The sequence below is a fragment of the Xiphophorus maculatus genome, chromosome 18 (genome assembly GCF_002775205.1).
Source record: "Xiphophorus maculatus strain JP 163 A chromosome 18, X_maculatus-5.0-male, whole genome shotgun sequence".
Classification (NCBI taxonomy): domain Eukaryota; kingdom Metazoa; phylum Chordata; class Actinopteri; order Cyprinodontiformes; family Poeciliidae; genus Xiphophorus; species Xiphophorus maculatus.
The window spans coordinates 10521736-10546305 of record NC_036460.1 but is presented as its reverse complement, the minus strand read 5'-3'; the positions used below and the strand labels follow the sequence as shown (position 1 = coordinate 10546305).

Below are 24570 nucleotides of genomic sequence, written 5' to 3'. Positions count from 1 at the left end.
ATTTGTGATACCAGAGGGAGACATAGTCTGAGGTTTCTATTTTAAGTCCTTATACATTAATTTACAAGTAATAGATTTGGTGTATTTTGCATCAATAATAACTGCGTTGTGATGATCTGATATTGTGAAGGACTGGAGCGCAGCCAGCCACTAGCGGGTGATCAAAACAGCTTTCACATTTATTCATTTATTTGCTCAGGTATTCACAAAAATAACATGGATTGCATGATTTTTTTTAATACTTCAGTATTTGTATAGGTGCTCCAGTTGCTTGCAAAATCATTCATACACCTAGAACTTGCATTAAATCAAAAATATCAATATTTAGTTCATTAGTTTTATAATGGACCAACACATTCCCAATTTGGAATATGTGGTAAGACTTAAACATTTCTTCTCACATTCTTTCTATTTAATTCAATTTTCCCCCAAAGCACTTACTAGTGTATTTGCTGTGAAGCATGATTCCAAGAATATTGACTTTGAATACCAAACCATGCCACATTTACAGGTTTTTGATAATAAAAAGGGAATATGTGTTCCTTTCTTTCAACCTCACAATTATGCATCGCAAGGACGCCAATGACATAATTATCTCTTACCCCTTTCTCCCCCCCACGTTGCCCCATCACTCTTTCTGTTACCTTGTACATTTGTTAAACTGCTGCATATGAACAGGGCCTACATCCATCACAAAGTAATGACATTATGTACTTAACTTTTTTTCCTGCAGTGATGAAATGAAAAATGGAGTTTTGGAGAGAAAAAATGCACACATCCAAGCTGTGCATTGTGTAATAATTTCATATGGTTTTTGTTCTCCAGGGTCAGGGTATCCGTATGTTCTGGAGGCCCCAGCCCAGGATTTTATCTCTGGTAAACAAACAACAAAATGTATAACCCCCAGCTTTCCTTCATCAACTAAAATCAAACCCTCAATTTCACCTCTCCATTACTACAGCTGCAGTACTACTTCATCAATAATATGTAATAAGTGGTCATTAAGTGTTTCTGCACTGCTGTAATGCTTCCAAACAGTTTCCAGTGCTTTGTGATGTCTTAATCCCCCCACCATTAATATCAGAAAAAGCTCTGCAGACTCAAACTCCAGTGATTGTCTCAGTGCAATAAAGTTTCAAAACAGCTCTGTGAAACACACAACATTATACACTTACAACTTCTGGCTTCTTATTAATCAACAGCCAACAGGAAAATACCCCAGTGTGCTTAACATTGCTATTTTGCTGTATCAGTAAAGACTAACTCCACCAGCCTGGCCTTATTACCGCTCGCCTTCAGCCCTAATGTGTAGTCGGAAACAATGTCTTGATATAGATGTGTGCGTGTGTGTGCGCGTGTTTGTTTGTAATACCTTGTGGAGACCATTTTCCTGACATACTACATTGTGGGGACCCACTGCTCCTTGTGGGGACTGAAGCCTGGTCACCACAAGGGGAAATGCTGTTTTTGGGTCAGGATTTAGGACTAAGGTATGAATTAAGTGTTGGTTAGGGTTAGGTATGTAATGGATAGGGATAGGGTTAGGATAAGAGTAAGGTTTAGGCTGTAGAAATGATTGGAAGTTGATGGGAAGTCGCCTCAAAGATAGCCACGCAAACAGGTGTGCATGTGATTTAAATGTAAGATTAACACAAAGTAGTGCATTTTTATGAAGAGGAAGATGTCTAAAACCTCAGATGTGCGTTTGTTTTCAGCCTATCTGAGTCAGTACCTTGCTAAATCAACTTTCTAGAGAAAACCAACGGAAGGTTATCTGGAGTATGTCTCAATCAGCTTTGCAGGTCTTGAAGCAAATTTTTTGCTCATCCTTCTTTGAAAAAAAAAAAAGACTTGACCTCAGTCAAACTGAATTTGGGCATCTGTGCACATCAGTTTTCAAATCTTGCTCAGATTAACAATTAGGTTTTAAATTTGACCTAATTGAGGTTCTAATTCAGCATCATAGCCCTGGATGTAAGTTTTGGGCTGTTGACTTGCTGGTGGGTGGACCTCTCGGGTTTATGGTTTGAGCAATGTTCTGCATGTCCAGGATATGTTTGTTTTCCTTTTCCCCTCCTGTTTTAGTTGTGTTTAGGTCATCATATATATCGTGCAGTTTGTAAATTCAAATGTGTTTCTACTTTATTCTTTTATGTATGAGCAAAGAGAACATGGTGAATACATAGGCTAGGCATTTTCTTGTCACTTTTGAAAGATAGTGCAGATACTGGGTGTGCCATAGTTTTGCTCTGAGGCTTGGTACGGTAGGTTGTGAAAGTGTAAATCAGCACACTTCAATGTCTGCAGAGGACTGCAGAACAAAAGTGCTGAGTCTGCAATAGAGAGTGTGTGTTTGTGATGAGAAGGTGGGGCAAGAAAAGGGCAAACTATAGTGGAATAGAAAGCTGGAGAAATGAATGGATGCAACGCTGTAATGAAAGCATAATTTCAAATGGAAAGAGGTGAAGAAGTTAACACAGGAAATGGAAGTAAAGAGATGAGTGGAGGAGTTGATTTCAGAAGTCTGGAGAGGAGATTGATGAAATGAATCACAATGAAAAAGAGAGGGGCAGAAGAGAGAGAATAAAAACAGGAATTGGGGAGAGTCTGCAATCCATCCTGTGAGTTTTGGTTCATTAGGCTGGAGTGCAGGAAATGAAACGACTTCTTCATTTTGATCTCACTGAACGTGTCATACTCACAAGAGGGAGATTAGCAATTGTTTAATTATTCAGGCTACACATACACAAATCTGCCCAGATTTCCATAGTTAAAAAACCTCAAGTACTTCATGGAGTTTCCTTCTGACATCAGGAAGGAAAGATGTCCGTTTTCCAACTGTTGAGATACTGTTTTAATAGAATTTCTAAATGATTGAGTCATTTAGTCCTTGGTGTAAAATATCACCCATAAATTGAGAACATGTAGGACCATCACCTATCTGCACTCTATCAAGATTAGCTGTGAATCCATCTGTTGCACGCTCAAATAAACTACGAAAAACTCATGAGCTCCATCTCAGACTCAACGGCCCTTGATGAATGTAATGAATGTGAAAGGTTATGGCAATTCAATTAAGACTGGTCATATATGACTGGTTGGTGAGATTTCTGGGAGACAAGTTGACAGATTTTCTAAAAAGATTTTAATGTATTGGTCCAAGATGCATTTCTTCAGACTGTGTGGGGCTTGTACCAGACCAGGGCTGAAACAACATGAACATGAACTCTTCTGTAAACCAGTTTTCTCTTCTCTAAGGTTGTATCTTGTACAAGACAATGATCTCCAATTACAGTAAACGGCAAATAGCTTGCATTTGTGCAGCACTTTGCTCTACGTTCACATTCTGTTTGCAGCATCAAGAATGAGTTTGTTTCAGTGATTCATCTTCGAATCATAACTTGAAAACTTTAAATTAATATGGCTGCAAACATGCAATAAAATTAATTGACAACTGCATGTAGTTGATTTGTGCCTTTTTACTTTCTAGTTATTGATCTTTAGCAAATCACCATCCCTGGAGCAAAGGCAGCCTCAGAAATCAAAGGGTCAGTGTGAAGTTGGTTGTTATAGTCATTTTCGTAGACTTGGAGGAGACAGAAGAAAAGTGACTCCATGGAAAGACGGCAAAAAGACCTTAATGCATTCGTTAAGGGTGGTGTAAGGGCCATTGTATTGATTTTGTGTTTATGTGGGACTGACAGTTAAAATTAATCAATGACTTAAAGGAAATTCAGAGCTCCAGCTCCAGCTCAGTGTAAAAAGAAACTGAGATGCAGTAATGAGTAGTATTAAGCCCCTTTATTCATAAACCCCTTCATAAAACCAAGTGTAACAAAATGCCTTCAGAATAACCTAATTGGTAAATAGAGACCATCTGTTTGCAGTTAAATATTTGTACTCCAAGAGTTTGAAAATTTCAAGCAGATATCGGAAAACAGGTTATTACAAAACAGCAGACAAACAAAGACTTGACCGCTAACATAAACCGACAGCTCTCCATTTTATTGTTATTGAAGAGCATTGGTCATGAGCTATGTAGGATTAATGGGGTGATTACAAATAACTCTAACAATGCTCAAGGCCTAAAAATCAAGGTTTGGTCAACAAAAATAATATTTCCATAGTTTGGATCACTCCCAAAGTACATTAAGCAATTGTGTAACTGATAATGGCACCTACAACCTTGACAAAAAATTAATTGATCAGTTCCTGTTATCTGCTGTAAATGTCAGCTTTAAGTCGGTTGTATTGCTCAGCAGTGAAGGACATTTAAATTGAGCTTTATTTATTGTGTTTTATAAACATTCACAAACTGCACACAAAGATCAATAACACTGCAGCTGCATGTGGGCAACAATTTAATGTGAAATAGCAGAGTAGCACTCTACTGGTTCTGTGCTTATTGCTCTTTTTGTTTGGAGATGGGATAATTGTGCTCGTTAATAGTTGAATCAATTTGTAATCAAACTCTATTCCTAAGCATTAATTTTGTCCTACTTGACAGACATGAAATGTGAAAGTGGTAGACTCTGAGATGTTAAAGGACATAAATAAAACTTTGAGTGAACACAGGCAAGAAAACCTTTCTAAAATTTTCGTCATATTTTAGCAGCCGCCTCTGACAAAAGAGGAAGAAAATACTTTATTCAAAGCGATATTTGAAGGTTTTAACATGTTTATGTTCTGAAGTACAATCCCTACTAAATCTCCTAAAAATCTCCTGAGGCCTCTCAGCTGTTAATCTGTGTGATTAATCCTTTATTGAGTTATGCCTCTTAGGCATTATTTATTAAATATCTGTGAAGATAGCAAACTTTATCTGGTTTGAAGACATTATGGTACAGTTTCAGACTATAAGCGCTGTAACATTAATGGTTGGACCAGCAGTTTTTCATGCTGACTGTGTCGTCTCTGCCATCGCCTCAGAAGTTATTGAATAGAAAAACGTCTCAAAGCCACATTTCCTCTTGTGCGACAAACTTGTATTTTTGGAGGCAGATTTTTCTCATGAGAGTTTAAGTCACAAAAGTAAATATTAATCATGGAAGTTTTAAAAATTCAGTTTAAAGTTATGCAGAAGTGGTAAGGCACTCCTTAACAAGCAAAATGAGGACCAAAACTTAGATTATAGCATTTGGTATTTAGCATGTGATAATCCTCCTTTAATGAGAAATTGGATCCAGAGCAGAAACTGTTTATTTCTTGAAAGCATCTTTAATATGTATTGCAAGGCATTTGTCATCCTTGCACTACTTAAGCTTTAAATTGAGGAAAGACGACCCGGTTTGGTGCGTAGGTTTAATATTACCCTCCTATACACGACTTAAACACACACCCTAAAGCCTGCAATTAAGGAAAGACACCCAAGCTGTTTATGTATCATAATAAGGTGGTGGATTTGTCTCAGCCTCCGATCTGGTGGTGCATGTGTGTCCGCGCAGACACACCATTCCACCTCATTAAGCAGACATTGTTCTGCAGCCATAAGACTGGTGCCACAACAGTCGTTACTCGGCGAGTGATTGAGTGCGAGACGAGACGCTTTGGGTGCTCGCTGGGGACCGACGCAGTGGCTGCTACAGAACATTTACATGGGCATCCCCTCCCTTTTCATCTTATTAGCATAAAGAACACATCAACACGAAAGAGGGAGCGGAGGAGGAATGTATAGAGGGATTAATGAGTAGACGAATCAGGAGAATGAGATGTTACAGTTGCAGGGTTCACCGGAATGACTATGGTCTCATTAAGTATCAGAACAAACATCTACAGATTTGTATTTGTTTTTCTATCTTTATTTCTCTAACGACATTTCTTTGTTGTCCTTAGGGACCGATTTGTTTTGTAAGCTCTTTCCTTTATTTAGTAATCTCCATTTATGTTGCTTATTTATTTTTTCCCCTGTTCTGCATTCACTCATTTACAGAATTAGTTTATTTTTCACTGAAATCGCATTGATTCTTTGATTTATTTAGGATGAGCTACTGTAGGTCTGGAGGAGTCTTTAAATAGGCAAACACTCTGAACCAATCTGGGTTCTTGTAGCAAGAGCTTTCATAGAATACTTTCAAACCAATCCATGCTTGTAGTTCCTAAAATCTTATTCAAATCGTTATGTTGAGCTGCTACTGTTTACTGGAACACGAAGACCATATGATGTAAATTTTGTCATCTGTGGCGACCCACTGGGCACATCTAGAGTCATGTGGAGCTTAGATGTTTATGAGCATGCGGGTGGTGCAGATGACAGAAATGGTTGGTCAGATCATGAGCAGAATAAGAAAAAAATACATGCAGAAGAGATCTACTTTTTAAAATTTTAAGCAAGCGTACAAAAATGATACATTCTGATGAGATCTTTGGTTTTCTTCTTTTGTTTGTGGACATTTTATAAACCTCACATTATCTTCCCCCAATAAGGCTGCAGTAAAAAACAATTTATTTTTGAGTGAAACAGACTTGCTCAAAAATGGTCTGAATAGAAGTGCATGTTTATCCATGAGCACTAAGAGGCTGATGTTACCTTGCAGGTATGTCCAGCCCTTAAACTGTGGGGTCCAAAGTCTGTCTTCATGTTCTGTCCTGCAAGTTTTAGATGTTTTCCTGTTTCAGCACACTTTGATCAAAGGAACTGATAGTTGGCATGTTGCTAGAGAACTTGATAGCATGTTGACGAACTAATTAAGGCATTGTTTAATTCAAGACCAGAAGAATAATACATTTCTTAATCCCAATCCAAACTTCTTTTAGTTTTGAGCTCTCTTATTTTGAACTGCTTCTTTTTTACTTGCACTTGGTTAATTTAAAATCTGATGAAAATCACATAGGACGGTGTCTATAAAAATCCTGAAAATAATTTGACAACTTATGAAAAACCTTTAACTTGTGTGTGTGCGTGTGTGGACACCAATTGGCGCCAATCATCAGTTTCAGTTGAATCCATCCTGTATCAGTCAGCATTGGCATTTAAAACTCAAATGATCCGAAGGTTGGCGTTTGTCTATCTGTGCTCCTCCTGATCTAATTAAGCAGGTGGTTTTAAACACAGCGAGCCGTTTCTAATTGAATCTCTGCCTCATGCATGAAGCTCCATAATGAATGTGGAGCCACATAGACACGAAGAGGGAGTATGCCTCATTGCCATGACTGAGCAAAATTGGTGTATTAATGGTCAGCCTTTTAGGCCTTTTACACCCTTAGAAGGCTGTCACCTTACATAATACATGAAGGGATGATTTGAATAATTGGGTTTTCAGTGGAAGCAGTAATGAGGAATCTGCACCGGTAGTGTTGGTCTTCAGAGGTGTGTGTTCACTCTGCTTTTCTATTCTCCTCATTTTCACAGTAAAATCACAGCAGAATGGCACCCGTGTTAGTTTCCAAAATGGTTTTGTTCTGCCTAAAGGTCATGCAAACACAGTCTGCTGTTGTTGCAAAGACCTATTCTAGGTGTGCTGATGTTTACATGCCACATTAAATCTGCCCCCCACAACTTTATCTGAAATGCTCAGATAAATCGTTAACAATTGTTTGATTGGAGATGTTTCAGTCCAGCCATAGTTTTTTAATTTGACAATAAATGTATAGACGGGAGTGACGCAGGCCACTCTCTAATGCAGTTCCCTAATGTCACACCGAGGAGCATGATGCACTGTGTATCCAAGGCAACCTAAATTAGTCTCAGCAGGTTTGTGGGCACTATGTCTCTTGGTGAGGAGAGATTGAGCAAGTGCGCATGTAAGACTAAAAAAGGAATAGAAGGAAGGAGTGCAGAGAAAGGAAAGACAGCGTAAAAGAGGAGTGAAGAGTTTCAAATAAGACCTGCAAGAGAGAGAGAGGGAGATGTGGAGCTCAGAAGCCAAGTCAGAGGTTGCATGTGATTATAAGATGGATGAAGGGATCGGGGGAGGATGCATGGGGTGACTCTGGCGATAAGAGTCACTGGGAAGGAACATGCTGCTTATTGCATGCCATGAAGAATAAAGGCAGCAACTAGTCTGTAGGACCGCTGTGATTCTGTGCCTGTGTTGAAAAGCCATCAAGCACTGTAAGCTAACGAATTTATACATCCAAACAGCCCAAATTACACTTGATGTTGTAAAGACACATAGACACTCTGCGCAGAAGCACAAGGAAGTCATGCCTGCATGTGTGCATGCTGGCACACGCACACACCCCTTTCTTACATTGACTGGATGACAGAAGGGGTGTAGGAACACAGACGGGCCGTGGGTGAGATGACGCACAAGCATGCACACATGCACTCGCATAACGCATAAAGCTAAATATACTCATGTACAAGTCCTGTTCCTCTGATCTGTCACAAAATTGGAGATGGAGTGATGGAAAGCACAGGCAAATCTGTGCGATGGGGGAAGCGTTTCTCACAGCTTTTGCCTCAGTTCACAGCTAAAGGTGTTAATTGGAGAATGTGTGCCTGTGGTTTTCTTTCCAATCCCTACAGTATTTTCTCCTCACCTCATCCACCGCTTCAACGGCTGTATTTTCCCTTCTCTACCATCAGAATCATTGCATGCACAGGACCTTCAAATATTTTTTATGCTGTTTTTTAATTTTTTTTAATTAACTTCTGATTTACATTCAGAAAAAAGAAAACATTCCTTAAAAATCATTTATACATTTCACAACGGGACATTCTAAGGTGCTTCAGTCCCATATCCTTCAGCAAGTTCGGACCGCCACAAACAGGAATAGGGGACAAAGAAGAGCTCTGGCGGAGTCCAATCTGCACTGGAACTACGTCCAACTTTCTGACAGAATATGGCCAAGATTCTTAGTTTGGTTATACAAGATCAAAATGGTCCTTTAAAAATATCAAATATGTCCAGGTGCCAAGCAAGAGGCCTTTTCATGACTTGTGGACCGGAGAACCAAGCTCCCATGACAACCGCAGCAGCACCGCGAAGATAAAATCTCTGTTTAAAGTTCCCCAGATTGGACAAGAAAATAATCACCATTCAATAATGAAAGCTCTTCTCTTTGTTAAATGAAACAAACAAACAGCAAGGTTTATTTGGTTATTTTGCATCGCTATACAACAGAGTTGCATAATTAATTGATTGGCATCATAATTTCCATGCAAGCAGTATCCCCACAAACGTTGACAAATTTAATGCAAAAAACTGATGTTGATGATATTGGCTGAGGTGCTAGCCCCTGAGAGGAGAGGTGTAGATCAGTATGACATTCAATATTCACCAAGAACATCATCATTTAGTGTTTTTTTTTTCTTATGGTGTGCAGTTCTGTTGCTTCCTTTGTATTTGACTGAATGAATGCACCATGAATGTTATTATAGGAAAGTAACAAGACTGTAAAAGTCCAGTTTGTTTGATTCAAATGGATTTTTTATCTTATCTGATTGAAAAGCACTGACACAAAAGCATTTAAATTTCCCATTCCTGATCACAGAGCAAATGGTTGCAGAGCAGTGGCATTTAAGCAGAGTTGTTTGGCTCAGAGAGAAAAGGAAGGAGCAATAGCTGTAATAAATTATGAATACTGCTGCACTCAGACTATTGATTTTGCCATCTTCTTCTACTGAGGGGAGTATGAAGGTTTTCTTTTCTTTAGATAAGTCAAAACCTTCTAAAAGATACGGCAACATTTTTCTAAATGTCATGTTTTTTTCTGCTGTGGAGAAATATATAAACCCTACTGTGTGAGCACATGCTAATGAGACTGCTCTATTTCACAATCAAGCTAATGTTCAGCTCCAGCAATTAGTCATGATTAGTATTTCTGTTAAACAGTGTACCAGAGCTGAGTTAGTTGGGTGCAGCATATTTAACTGTGTCTTAAACCATCAAGCCTGGCAAGAATGTACTCACTCCTTGAACTTTTTACATTTTGTCAGGCCACAAGCACATTCTGAACTTTATATGGTGGAAAACTAACACTTCACAAAAGATGCATTAAACAATTCCTGCAGTGAAATGTGGCAGCATGATGCTGTGGGGAGGCTTTTCTGCACCAGGGAAAATATTGAAGGCTTAACGCTGCTATCCAGGGAGGAAATATGCATGACCAGCCAGGGGGTCAGGTAATGTCTGCCTGATGTGTACAAATTAATTCTTCAGTTCAGTACACAGCTGTTTTCAACAATCAGAATGCAGGGACAGTTTATGTCTTAGTTTTTGGGAATGCACTTTTCAATATCAACTGATTCCTGGACTGAAACACGGCTCTGATCTGGGTAATGCCCCTCAACTAACATGTTCTGTTGTCTTCCTGCAGTTTGCACAGTTCGCTGCCAAAAATTCCTGATCTCACTAGTCAGAGAGGACTGGATTGTCCTGATTCTGCTTGGACTGGTCACAGGCCTCCTCAGCTGGGGGGTAGACATCTGCATCTCTATCTTCCTACGAGGTGAGGGAGAAGAGGAGGCTTTTATCAGCAAAATGCTCTACTTGTTGTATTTAAAGTTCTTGTTAAACTCCTATGTCTGTGATCAATATGTTGAGACTTGACAACCAATTTGAAAGAGTTAGATTTTACTTTTTGCCTAATAGAGAGCAATTTCAGGCCTGCCAACACAAGTCATCTTCACTTTGGAATATGTTGCAAGCCTCTTGCTTTATTGCTGAGTAAGTAACAGGTTACTCCATCAGGCTTAAGGTTGATGGAAATTAGTGTCTGGATCACTTTGAATAAGGCAATCTCTCACCTGGATCAAAACTCATATCTCATATTCATACTCATATTACGTAATGTGAAATAAAAAGATGAGTTTGTAGAATATTGTAGTTACCCTGGAGCCTTTTCAAAACCCAATGGATGTTGATGCCTAGGATAAGAATGTGCTGATAAATGTGATTGGACATATCTTGTTGGGATACTGCATCGTGGAATAAGTTCATAAAAAATAAACTGGCATAAATTAGGAGAAGTCAAAGGTGAGTGAGCAGAAATATTAGATTAGTCAGGATGGATAATGGGAGATTTATGTGGATAAACAGTAGAAAATGTAGGTAAGATTGTAGACCTGGTTTGAAATTTAACAGGATATTGTCTAATTAAAACGAACTTCTAAATTAAATAAAGGAAAAATAAACTAACACAGATCTGTTAGTTCCAGTTGGTGTTGAACTGGATTCAACCCGCTTATTTTTAAATGATCCAAGAGGCTTGTTTCTCCCACACAGTCTAACCCTGCATGAATACACAACTTCCCTCCTGTGTCTGTCCTGCTGCTCTAATTTTGTTGTTTATATACACCTGTTGGCTCTACCTATGTGTGTTTCCACAGCACAGAAGTGGATGTATGATAGTCTGGACAGTAACGTGTTCCTGCAGTACCTGGTCTGGGTCACCTGCCCTATGGTTCTTATCACCTTCTCTGCCGGCTTCACTCAGGTCCTCGCTCCCCAGGCTGTTGGTATGACACACACACACACAAACACACCCCGACACACAAACAAGACAGGATGGCAGTTTAGGCCTTTCAAAGCAAAAACACAAACATACAATGCATTTATTTACCACTATGTGAAGGTGTAGGTTTTCTTCTTTTTAAATTTATATTTGACCAAAACTTAACAACGACTCAATCAGTTTTAAGATTTGATACATTTCCAGTCATGCTGAATATTCAATTGTTTTAGGACATGTAATAAATAATGACCCAACAGCTCAACTTTTTTTAAACCAAGAACTTTGTGTAGAAGCTGGGATGTATTTGTCATGATCTGTGTTTCTTCTGTTCTCATTCTGAGTTCTTTGTGTGTTTTCTGAGTCCTTTGAGTCTCTGTGCTGTCCTGTCCTCCTCTTGATTGTTTCCCAGGTGTGTCTCATTCCCCGATTACCTTCTGTGTATTTAGCGTCACCTGTGTCTCTGTGTCGTTGTCGGGTTCTCGTCTCACTTGGCATCCTGTTCCCTGTCGTCCGTGTGCCCAGTCTCTCTTCTCATCCTTCGTGTACCGGTTGCTACCGGCGTCGAGCCCAGGCTTCCGCTCGGCCGTGTTGCCCGGCTTTTGGATTTGGTGGACTGAGTAGTGTTTGGACATTCTTCATTAAAAACATTTATTTCTTCACATCCTGGGTCTCCCTTCTGCTGCCTTCACCACCTCACACTGTTTTATGACAGTTTTGTTAGTTTTCTCTCGTTTACAGAGAGAGTAACATTTGGATAGATGTCCCTTAGGAAGTTGGATCATTGAGCATTATGTTGCCATCAACCAGCTTCGGCCTGGATATTTGACACTCTTATTAGACATGGCAGATCCCATGATGAGTCCTCAACCTTTCAGGCTAGAGTTAATAGATGTATTAGTTTATGCTAGGGTGACCAAACGTCCGTATTTCCCGGGACATGTCCGTATTTCATGTCCTGTCCCGGGTTTTTTTTAGAAAGTGAGGAAATGTCCTGTTTTTTTAAATTTCCTTCATTGGGCCATTAAATTTACAGGCACTAGGGCACCGCGCTGCATGTCACGTAATCCCTGAGCCGAGTCAGTGCGGGCAGCCCTGTTCTTAATCAGAAGATAGATAGCGTGGCTGTCAGTACGTCAACAACATGCCAAAGCGCAAATGTATGGAGTTTCCCCGCTTTTAGAGTTTAGTTAAAATGGAATTGAATTATTTATTTATTAGCATACTTTAATGTTTTTCTGATATTGAATGAAAGGGCTTCAGTGGTTAAATGAAAAATTTGCAGAATGTGCCAATTATTTTTAGATGATTGTCAGTATAATTGTTGAAATAATCAATTACTAAAATGATTGTTAGCTGGAGCCTAAAGACAGTTTTTTTTTAAATGAACAAAGCAAGTATTTTTAAAATAAATCAGATTTTTTTGTTGTATACTAGTACACTGTAAAAAGCTTGTTAAAATGCATTATTAAGCTTTTCTTTAACATTAATATTCACAATTACTGAATAAGAAACTTCTGACCGGAAAGTAAAAACCTTTTCTCAGAAAATCTCACATTCGTTCCCTAGATAGCCCTCTCTGTTTCTCTACAAGTTTGGGAAAGAACAGTAAATCCCCCACTAGAGTCCTGAACACATCAGTACTTCCTGACATTCAGGTTTGGTTTATTTGAATGCAGCACAGCACAGTATGTAAGTACACTCTGGCGGGTAAGGAGGAGACTTGACTGTCACTAACAGAAGCTAAAATGATGGGTGTACTCCTAAAAATCTGAATGCTTATCCAGCAGAAATTTGGTAAGTTTTTACCTCCATTCTTCTGTAGAGGAATACAGGGATGGGAAAGTGGAGCCAGAGGTGTAAATATGTTGTCTAAAGTTTCCTAAATCAAAGCTGGTGAGGTAGAGAGACCCATTCTTTTCTCAAGCTCAGTCGTATTGAATGAAGCGTGTCTGAACAGTTTCAGGTCTCGTCTCAGACTTTGGTCTGGACTTTGACTCCAAAGTTATGCATTCATTGGATAGGTCAGGTTTGGGTTTGTAGTGTGAAAACCACAAACTAATGATGGGTTCCAGCCACTCCAACAACCCACTCCCAGCAACCCTGGGCATGTTGGTTGGATAAATAAAGAAAACTTGTTAGATATGTGTTAATATTCTGCAGTTCTGTCATAAATATTTAAAGTTATGAATCAGTTCTGACTGAAATGTCAGCTGCTTATCACTTGCCTTCTGTCCTGCAGGTTCAGGCATTCCCGAGATGAAGACCATCCTGCGAGGAGTGGTGCTGAAGGAGTTCCTCACTTTCAAAACGTTTGTGGCCAAAATCATCGGGCTCATCTGCGCCCTGGGCAGTAGCATGCCTCTGGGCAAAGAGGTAACGCACACACACACACAAGCCTGCAGACGCAGCAGCACCAATATTCATCCCCCACCCTGCCATATTGCCTGCATCAGTTTGTGATCCGAACACAACCAGGCCAATGAACGATGTAGGGACAACACACACTGACCCACACTGCACAAGCTGACAACTTTGTGAATCACTGATTCACTTGTTACAGTGCACAACTTGTAGGTTTAAAGGCCGCTCTTACTCATGTTGAGGAATGTACAGCTGCATAGTTATTCAGAATTATTCATATGTGCAGTTATGGATTTGCATTTAATTGCCTCAAATGTTCTGACTATATGATATTTTTTAACACAATCACTGATGAAGAGAAAATGCAGTATGACTAAGACATTTGGTGTTTGAGGTGGACAATCATCTAGAATTTTGCTTGGAACTTTTAAGCTGAGGTTTTCAAGAATACTTGAACAATTTTCAAATTTCTCTAATCACATTAGTCTGAGTTTAGGTGTAGTGCAGTAAGTGAAATCTGGAGCAAAGAACTGGGAGGAAATAAACTCTTTGCAGCGTACATGGAGTGTCTTAATCTGATGAGAAGAAATTATTTATTTTCTTGGAAGATGTGTTTATATTAACTGAGTAGATTTTAATGTAGTCTATTGTTTTTCAAAAAGTATTTTAAGCAGGAATTTTCAGGAATACACCTCTCCATTGTTAAAAAAGTGCCTCATCAGAAATCTTTGTTCCCACAAGTAAAGACAAATATTAAATCTTTCTATCTTCATCAGGAATGTGCATTGACTTCTATTCATTTCTATGAATCACCCTAAACCTGAAATCAATTTGCACCTTAGTCCTAAACCTTGTCTGTAACCCAGCAACAGCACTTCTTCTTATGAGGCCCCATAATAAGTAATGGGTCCTCACAATGTAGTATTTGTTGGAAAAATGGGCCTTACAAGGTGAGAAATGCTAAAACACACATGTACACAGAAACCCCTGAGGGTCTTTTGCTTACGCACCACTGCAGCAGCATCTGTAGTTTTGATTCAGCACGGACCTCTTCCTCATCTTTATCTTGCACCCCCTTCTAATTCTCTTTTAATCCAATCAGTCACACTTTGAATTTTTTTCATAGAGCCCCTGCATGCTGTCACATGTGACTTAGAGTAAATAGGGAGGGGGAGTAAAGTGGTTCTTAACCTGAAGTGATTGCGTCTCTCTCATGACTTCTATGTTTCCTCCTATCAGAGTCCCTTTGTGCACATTGCCAGTTTGTGTGCTGCTCTGCTCAGCAAGTTTATGTCTCTGTTTGGAGGAAACTATGAGGTGAGTTTCACAGATTTTAGTATGACTCGTAAGGATTCACTATTCCCTATTTCTGCTCAGTTAATTTCAGTCTGTTTCACAGGTGGCACTAGCAATATTAGGATGTTTACTTTGCTGTTACTCTACCTTCTTGCAATGTTATCCATACCACTCGAACTTGTTTCACATTTTATCTAATTTATTTCTTTCTATTTTGTTAAGGTTTACAAATGAAAACCACTAATTAGTGCATATTTGTGAAGTAGAAGGATAAAATATACACAGGTTTTTAAAAATATTTACAAATGAAATGCTTAAAAATTCAGAGTTTTTAGCCCTCCTTAGTTTGATATCCAACAACCCAGAGGTTTGACTAATTCTGAGAAGTTCTGGGAAACCGTCCAGCAACTTGGAAAGGACCAGCACTGAGGATATTGTTGGGTGTTGGACAGAGCTCCTAAAGTATCTACTTCATTCAGTCTCTATATCAAAGGACTTGGGGGAAGGTGAGGTCATTACCATGGAGACGTCATCCAGAATGTTAAACACTCCCCAGAAATTAGGCACCACATTTGGACTATAGTTTCAAGAAAAAACTCTTTAAAAAGGTGTTCTGTTCAGGTGGGACCAAAATTAAATGCTTTAGCCTTCATGCAAAAAGTTATTTGTGGAGGGGAAAACACTCCATCACCCTGAACTCAGCATCACATCAGTGAAACATGGTGGCGGAAGTATCATGTTGCAGAGAAACTTGTCTTTAGAAGGAACAGAGTCGCTGGTCAGAGCTGATCATATATGATGATCTTATTGAAAATCTATTAGTTGCTGTGAAGGACTGGAGAATGGGGCAGAGATTCATTTTTCAGTGGGACTACAACCATAAACACAGCTGAAATGTAACGGCTTAGTTTCAGGTGTTGGGGTAGGCCAGTTAAACTCCAGACATAAGTCCAACTAAGAACCTGCAGCAGGATTTGAGATTCAAAAAGTTCCTTCGTCCAGTCTGACTGTGCTTGATCTACTTAGAAACGAAGAACGGGTAAACATTTCTGCCTCTATTACTATTTGGTCTTGGTCACATAATGTGTCAGTAAAATACATTGACATTGATGGTTATAACGTAAAGTAGGAAGAAGTTCAAGGGGAGTGACTAGATCCGCAAGACACTGTATACAGTTCAGTAAAATGTTACATAACTTTTTTTTTATGTGGTTATGTAAAAATAAAGGTTTTTCACTGAGACTCAAAATGCTGATTTTCTCCCCTTCTCCCATATTCTCCAATATCTTTTACACAAAGTTAACATTCATCAATAACTTATTTTATAAATGTTTAATTGCCCTTTATTTGTCAATATGTTGTACAGTTTCCAACAACTTTGTGCTTCAGTGGGGTTGGAGTTTTATCCATTGGGAGAACAGTGTGGGATCTGACAGGAAGCAGAGTTTCTCTCTAACTCTCATCTTTCCTTGTGATGAGATGCGAGCAGCACTCTTTGGGGGATGAACTGTGGGAGAAACTGGAGGGTTTGAAAGCAGCACTGAGGGCAGTTCAGTTGAAAACTTCCTCCCTGATGCATCTGTGGTCACAAAAATCACAACAATTCTGGAAAGATTTATTGCTACGTAAATCTTTTCAGTTTAGCGCCAGCTATCTAAATAGGTGGTGCAGACAGAGCTGGAATGTTTGTGTTATATAAACATAACTATCTGCCCTCTGACATATTACTTTTGTTTTTGCTTTTTGTCACACTCAAATGTTAAGATCAAAATTAGAGAAATTTATGCAGAATCAATACAACTTGCAGCTTTTAAATGATGACTTTATTTCCTAGCAAGGAAAATGTTATCAAAACCTAACCTATGTGGAAAAGTAACTTTCTTCCTATGATAAATCATAAATGAACTATGATGAAATGCATTTTAGAAAGTGGAGTTGAATTTCACAAACCACGCCCAGGCTTGATTTTTGCCAGACCTGTAGAGTCAAGATTCACTTGAGCAGAACCTCTGACAAAATAAAGTAGGCTAAAAAGATCCCAAAAAGCTACACACCGTACCCAAATCTAAATAAATGCAAGAAAGGATCAAATGGGCATCTCTAATTTGACATACATCTTACACCACTTGTTACATTTCTGTCTTCATTTAAAATCTTTCATTCTACCATTTTTCCTCTTTTTATTTGTCCATCTTCACATGCATAATTTTTATTACCATTACATTGTTTCCATCTAATGTTCTTAGTGGTTCCTTATCCCCAGAGAGCCATGTGTTGCACTTTATATAATTTTAATAGAAAGAGTGATGCATGAGTGAAGTGTGCCACTGCTGCTGGATCCGGCCCTCTCCACAGTTTTAAGTACAGTATGCTAATGTAACCTGTGGGCTGTGAAAAAGCAGCTTTTCTTTCCAGAGTGCTGTACTTTACAGCTCAAAAATGGGATGAGAGGCTTATATGCATGTGGAGAATGTCATTCTTTGTAGAGGGCTAGTTGGACCTAATTGCATAACATGTTTTTATTCAGATCTGTGAATGTGAGGTGATGGAGTATAAATGCTAAAACATTCAAATGGCTGTGTTGATTCACACAGTTTAATCATTTGTTCTCTGCCTGTTTGACGCTGTCTGTTGCTCTCCTGCTACAAGAAGGAGTCGGGTCTAGTAGGGATTAATGTACCGTAAATCAGCTTCACATTTCCCAGCATGCTTCCCTTCCTTTGTCCTATCAAAATGACTACCACTGTGAGAACGTTGGACAGTCTTTAAATAAGTATCCAATGATAAAAGTATTACAAGTTTTATCCAATACTGCTGGGACCAAAAGTCACTTGTCGGACACCATAAGAAATTTAGGTCTTTTTTGGCACAAATCAGTCCATACACTTGTCTAATATTCAGTAAAATAAAAAGAAGGAAGTTTTATTTTGTCAGCATCCACTTTATGTGAGTTTCTGTCTCAGCTAAAATATCTTAATCCATCAATATTTATGTCAGAGTAAGCTTTAGTTGCTTTCTGATGTAAGATATTAACAATGCGCCAGTGTGTGTATGTCAGAAGTAGCATCACATGCGAAAGCAGGCTAAGCCTCAGAACAATGAGAGAAATACAAGTGCCTCTAACCTGTCTTTAACATTACAATGCTGCTTGAAGGACTACAGTCTCCTAGGAACCAAGGTAGGTAAATTTAAATGGTCAAAGAAAAAAAAACCTCAATTTCTCAGAATGCACCTTGATCCACTTTCTCCTGCAGAAAGGTGGAACAATCTTTGTTTTTTTGCTCTTCACTCATCTGGTTTATTATGTTTTGCACTGAAACTCCGTTCCCAAAGAAAGGAATTGAGTCATTCTGAGTAGGAAAAGTACTGAACCACAGTACATGCGTCTGATATTATATGAGGTATTTTGTCTTGTTGGTCCCTTTATGGTTTTGCCAGTCTTTTCAAGATTTTTTTTTTAATTGATGCAATTTAGCGCTCCTGTTTCTGGTACCTTCTGTAGACATGTAATTGGTTTGTAATTGACTGTAATGGTAACCTGTCAACAAATTCAGTGACTTGCTAAAATGAAAGTAAAACAATCCTTGTAAATATTAACTTTGCTTGAAGTCGATTGTCTAAATTTACATCTCATCTCCCATGTCATTATTATTTATTTTTTATTTTTATATATTTATCATTTGTTACCTATGTTTCAGAATGAGTCAAGGAAGACTGAGATGCTGGTGGCAGCCTGTGCAGTGGGACTGGCCTGCTGCTTTGCTGCCCCTGTAGGAGGTGAGTTTGCTGGACAAATTAATTGTTTTGCTTACTGTAACTTTGATTGAATTAGTCCAACTAATTCTAAAGTTATTTTAAAAACAACTGTTGGCGATGGTGCATAAAAATAAAGGTTAAGTATGATACCATAACCTGAAATGATCAAAGCACAACTAATAAGAAAAAGGGAAGACGATGATGAGAAGTAGTGGCCATCATTCCAATTACATTAAAGGAATTAAAATAGCTGTGATGAAATGTATTTCAATAGCAGATCAGATTTTCAAGGCTGTTACAAGATATACTTAATTTCAAAGTTTTACTTTGAACCAACTTTTGTATCAAAGTTAAAATCACTGTGAAATATTTTACCCAAGTCTTTGATCTAATATTCTTCAGAAAACATTGAGCTACTTTGTCCAACATACGAGATCTGGGGGGACTTGCTCAAAGAAGCAGTTTTCACATCACTCACCATATTGCGTTGTTTAACCATCACACATTTAAACAGCTCTCTTCTATTCCCATATTGTTCTAAGATATGTCTGTAGGAAAAATATGTCACAATTTACTGTTCTGCCTTTTGTTGCAGGTGTGTTGTTCAGTATTGAAGTAACAGTCACATTCTTTGCTGTGCGGAACTACTGGAGAGGGTTCTTGGCAGCTACTATCAGTGCCTTCATCTTCAGATTGATGCCTGTCTGGAACAGAGACGAAGGTAACGTCATTGTGCTCAGATTATATCAGGCTGTTAGAAAACCACCTAAACAGCTCAGCAGTTTAATGCTGTACCTATTGTATCGCACATCTTCTTTAATCAGAGCAAAACACCATTTGCTAAAACTTCAAAAATGTTAAATTGTTAAAAGAATGTTTGTCCGACTATTAAAAATTAGTGTGAATATAAAAGATTGGAAGAAGTTTAACCTGAATATGATGTTACTGAAGTTTACTTTACCACAATTTAAAAAATTTTATGCTAAGTATATTTTACCTATTATTTATTAGTTTGGAAACAAATTTTCAGGTCCTTTGAGGTCCAGCTACAACAAATTACAACAAACCTATCATATTTCAGCAAAATGAAATACAATAAAACATTTTCAAGCACACGGAAATGTTGTAAGCCGCTATGTTTTATTCTTTTATTGTATATAAATATATCTGACTACATTTAAAGGGTTTAGATGCAGTCTTACATGACACTGCATTTGATTATTTTTTTGCACCACTGTTAGTACCTTCTAAGCATTCAGACTTTTAAAATAACTTTTTTCTCAAATTGCTACAGAATTTTAAATCAATAACTATTGGAGTTTCACTCCAGCATCATAAATACTGGCAGCTACAATTGTAAGCTGTTGAACAACGTTTGGAATAATATTCTCAGCTTGTAGAATTATCCTCTAATGAGTAATAAGTAACTTATCAAACAGGAAGAAGAGCCTGTATGACTCAATACTTATGTCTGAATCCACTCTTTATATTATGGCATACATTATTAGCTTTATGAGAAGTTAACATTTCCTGTTGGTGGTAATGACATCTGAATTCAGAGGAATATGAGAAACTCAGGTGGCAGATTGAAATGTATTACCACTGTACAGGAAAAAGAGTTAGTTTGCCGAGCTGCACTGCCAACTCACCAAGCTGCAGGTCCCCAGTGATCTGTTAGCTACTACCATTTATTTCCCACACCTAATTTTCTCTAGCCATCTGTCTACTGTGTGCTGGCAGGAGTTCTGGTCTGCAGGGCAAGGTTGCTTTTTGTAATTAGAAACAAAGCATGAACTGTAGTTGTACCTGCACAGAGAACTGAAACACCTACAATTAAAACCTTCAATTTGGACCTCACATTACCAATTTTGTGTGTTTTGTTGTGGTTTGTTCTATTTTCTAACTTTCTGGATGTTTCTGTTTATTCAGACACCATCACGGCACTTTTACAAACCAGTTTCCGTTTGCATCTTCCCTTTAACCTTAAGGAGCTTCCTGCCTTCGCTGTCCTTGGGTGAGTTTTCCCCCAGGTCAGAGGTCATGAACCTGCGGCTCTCTGGATCTTCCACAATGACTCTTAATAACATTTAAAAATACATAACAAATGTAGGTTTTAGGAGTTTTACAGTTTTTTAATAACTGCAATTTTTTTTTAATTGCATAAAACCTACACATTTGTTGAAATATTTGTTCAATATTTAATTTAATATTAATATTTAATATTGATATTTAAGATTTAATTAATATTTGTTCAACAAAATATTTCTTTTTAAAATATTTTTCACATAAATATCAACAATCCATAGAGGAAACTGTATCCATTCTCTTTCTGCCAAGGTTTGAGGATTTTCTTTATGTTAAAACTTAGAAATCGAAATCGAAAATATCTCGTAGATATTCATCAAAACTAGATAACCTTTGCAACTCTAAATGTGTGTTTTTTTTAGCTTGTCTGTGGGCAAAATGGCTCTTTTGATTGTAAAGGTTGCAGTCCCCTGCTCTAGGTTGTCTACAACTTGCAATCAGTGATTACTGATAGACTTAAGGGCAAAGCAGACCGACAGCATCACACATTCTGGAAGAACAAAAAACACAAATGCCATTGCCTGTAGCCGCTCTTTTTCTGCACTTGGATAGTAGTTAAAAATAAAAAATAAAAAATTTCGCTCATAATTGCTAAGCAGACATTAGGAAAATGGTGGAATTATCACTCAGGTTCTAAAGAGTTGTTTCCTGTGAACCATATCATTGTTTGATTGAGGTGCGATGAAGCAGAAAACTGTAAAAGTTGCAGAATACCATCCTTTGAAGAATGGAGTTTGACAATCTAGATAAAAAAAATGTTGTTCAACACAAATTGTACCTAGTCATTTACAGCAAAAGATCCATTTTTAAACCATAAAGGTGCAGAAGGTAGCAAATAAACAAAAACGCATGTTTTCTTAAGTCATGACAGGTGAACCCATTTATAATGGCAGAATCTTGACTTGCTGTAGCATTTGGAGGGTGTTTCCTCAGGGTGGCCTGCATAAGTCTCCTGACATGGATAATTCAGCCCTGTTCAGCAGCTGCCTGTTCTCTGAGGGATGTCCTATTTTATTCTGTCATAGCTTCAGGGCTTTTCCTGGCTGTGAATGATACAGAAAGCTCTGGGAAAAAAAAGGAAAAGTTGGTGCAGAGATAGGAGGGATGCTCTCATTTTTTCCTCTTCCTTCCATCCGTCACCGTTTTTCAGAGTGAAAGACTGCCATTTTTGAATTAGCTGTTAAATGTGCTGCTGAAGAAAATGACTTATTGTACAGATTTTACTCTCACTCTGATGCTTTTTGGTCTAAATATTCTTTTCAGCCTGGACATCAAGAAGGCCAATGGGAATACTTAGCCTTAGTTTCACTTTGTTGCTCTCTGTGCCAACATGTGTGTGGAGCAGAGTGCTTATCCATCCATCTCCCCTCACTAGAATCCATGTAGCAGGGAAAGTTGGTCATTGTTTCAGTCAACTAGGCCAGGACCGGTTTGTGCTGCGCTGCATGCTGCCAAGGGCAAGTCTTTGAAGAGTTGCTTCCTATCCCACTTGCTGTTTATTACACCTTCAGGCATCAGAAGTAGCTCGCTTGGTGAAACTCGACCTCATTACTGCACAGAACAACATACATATGGAGATGGATGCATCCAGTGATGAGCTTTAATGTAGCTCTTATTTGAACTTAATAGAGGAGAGCATTTTCCCCACAGACTGTTTTTTGAGAAGCTTTGAGGTTTCCAAGAGAGAATGAACTGAATGTAGTCCTGAGTAGTTTGTGTGTACAATGACCTCATTTAGTGAAATGCAAGTCTGAGAAGTTCTTAAAAGGTTGAGGTGAACGTAGCATCTTATGAGCTCTTCCTCAGCTTTTTCTCTTCCTCTGATCCAGTAGGATATTTGTTGCATGTTCTCCTCCGAGCCTTCTTTGTAGGAATCTCTGGAATTTTGTTTCAATAAAAATAAGTAATAACACAGATTAGGGAGAGCTTTACCACCATTAACTCCATTTACCATTTACCATCAACTCAACCATTACCTAACACCTCCTCGATCAGCACCTCATGAGGTCTAGCACATATTTTGGCCAAAACTAGAATTAGACCAACAAAAATCATTGCTTATTTTTGAGGAACAAAAGGAAACCAAAAGCAGACCTGCTGTTTTCTTTATGCCTCATCAGGGTGTTAAAGACTACCTCATCATCATGGTCATCATTTATTCAAACATATTTGATGGAATTAATAATGCAGCAAGTATTATATACACACACTCACTTATGTCCTGTTTCTTTCTCTTCTTCTGGCTTCCATAAAGAGGTCTCCCACAGAGCTTTTAAATGTGTACTTATATAAACCTCTCCTTTGGCTTTTCTCCAACTCCCCCACACTTCCTCAGTTGACAGGGGGCTCTGTCTGTCTCACTCTTAGCTTTAGTCTCTTGGTTTTAATTCCAGCAATTTTCTTCATCCATTTCATCTTTGTTCTATTATTCTTCTCTCGTTCTTTTCTGTATTTACATTAATGCTGCTCCGCCACATCATCATCTCCCTCCCTGACCAGTACTCGTTTTATGGCTTCACTGAATCACATTTGCACTTACTCCTGACACCCGCCTCCAGTGCATTAGAGCCTCATTACATTCCTATTGTTTTTATTGTGGCCAAATGCACTGAGAGCAACGTATGGAGGTGGTGCAGAAGACTTGATGCGTTGCTTTGTTTACTCTTGGACTAATTTATTCCATTTAGTTTCACTTTGATCATGCAGAGTGCTTCATCACACCGCATAGGGAAAACAGGACTAACTGCCCTGTTTCTCTGTTTGCAGTATTGCCAGTGGATTAATTGGTGCTTTGTTCGTCTACCTGAACCGACTGATTGTCCAGTCCATCAAGAAACAAAATACCATCAACAAATTCCTCATGAAGAAGTGAGTACATGTGAAGTATGTGACGGATGATGTCTCAGGAAAAACATGCACCCTGCTCCCAGCTTCAATTTTTCTGCATCGTTTCATATGAGTCACATACTAGGATGTGTTTGTGGGCATTGTGCATGTATACAGTAGTAGTAGTCTGCTGTATTTTGAGAAGTTCAAAAAAGAAGAAATGGTAAAATCAACCCAAAGAGTTGATGTTTTTTTTTTTTTTTGAATAATCATCTTTTAAGCCAAGCCTGAGAAGTCAACTCCTTCAACCCATCAGGAAACTCAGTTGCTTTTGTACTATTAACAAATCATAGAAACAGCATGTTGGACTCAAACAGTAACAATAAGTTGCACTTTCCATTACATGAAGTGAGAGGCTATTTGCAACTGGAAAACATTTTGTAAAACAGTTTTAAAGTGGCATTTCAAGATCACACCCCTGAAAACCTGTTTTGTGGTACTTTATTATGATACAATAAAAAAAGGTTTTTAATTACATATTTTTCCAAGCTTTTTGTATTTCAGTGAAAATTGTGAAGGCATGAACAAACACAAATTGTATTACCTGTTTATTCACTTCGACAAATTCTGGGCTGTTCATTTAAAGCCAACAGTAACAGCTAAACATACATCTCTTGATAATCATTGAACATTTTAAATTTGTGTGGTAACTAACCGCTGTGATAATGATGATGACCTTAAGGGTTGCTTTTTTCACCATGACTGCTTATTGAACTCATAGCATGTTTACTTTTCAATACGTGATGAAGTGCAAATATGAAAAGAATTTATTTTTATAAATTTTTTTTC

The 24570-nt window shown here is 38.3% G+C and overlaps 1 protein-coding gene across 2 annotated transcripts in view; it reads left to right on the top strand.

Annotated features, from left to right (window-relative positions):
• LOC102223731 (chloride channel protein 2) overlaps window positions 1-24570 on the top strand; it is a 90871-nt gene that overhangs the window by 14915 nt on the left and 51386 nt on the right. Inside the window, exons 3-11 of one of the 2 annotated variants that reach the window (XM_023350703.1) lie at window positions 826-876; window positions 10261-10392; window positions 11273-11401; window positions 13637-13770; window positions 14998-15075; window positions 18753-18831; window positions 19406-19531; window positions 20740-20824; window positions 23662-23763. In XM_023350703.1, the coding sequence (XP_023206471.1) occupies window positions 826-876; window positions 10261-10392; window positions 11273-11401; window positions 13637-13770; window positions 14998-15075; window positions 18753-18831; window positions 19406-19531; window positions 20740-20824; window positions 23662-23763 (916 nt within the window). The remainder of the gene's footprint in view (window positions 1-825; window positions 877-10260; window positions 10393-11272; window positions 11402-13636; window positions 13771-14997; window positions 15076-18752; window positions 18832-19405; window positions 19532-20739; window positions 20825-23661; window positions 23764-24570) is intronic. The other variant, XM_023350704.1, reaches the window with a different exon arrangement.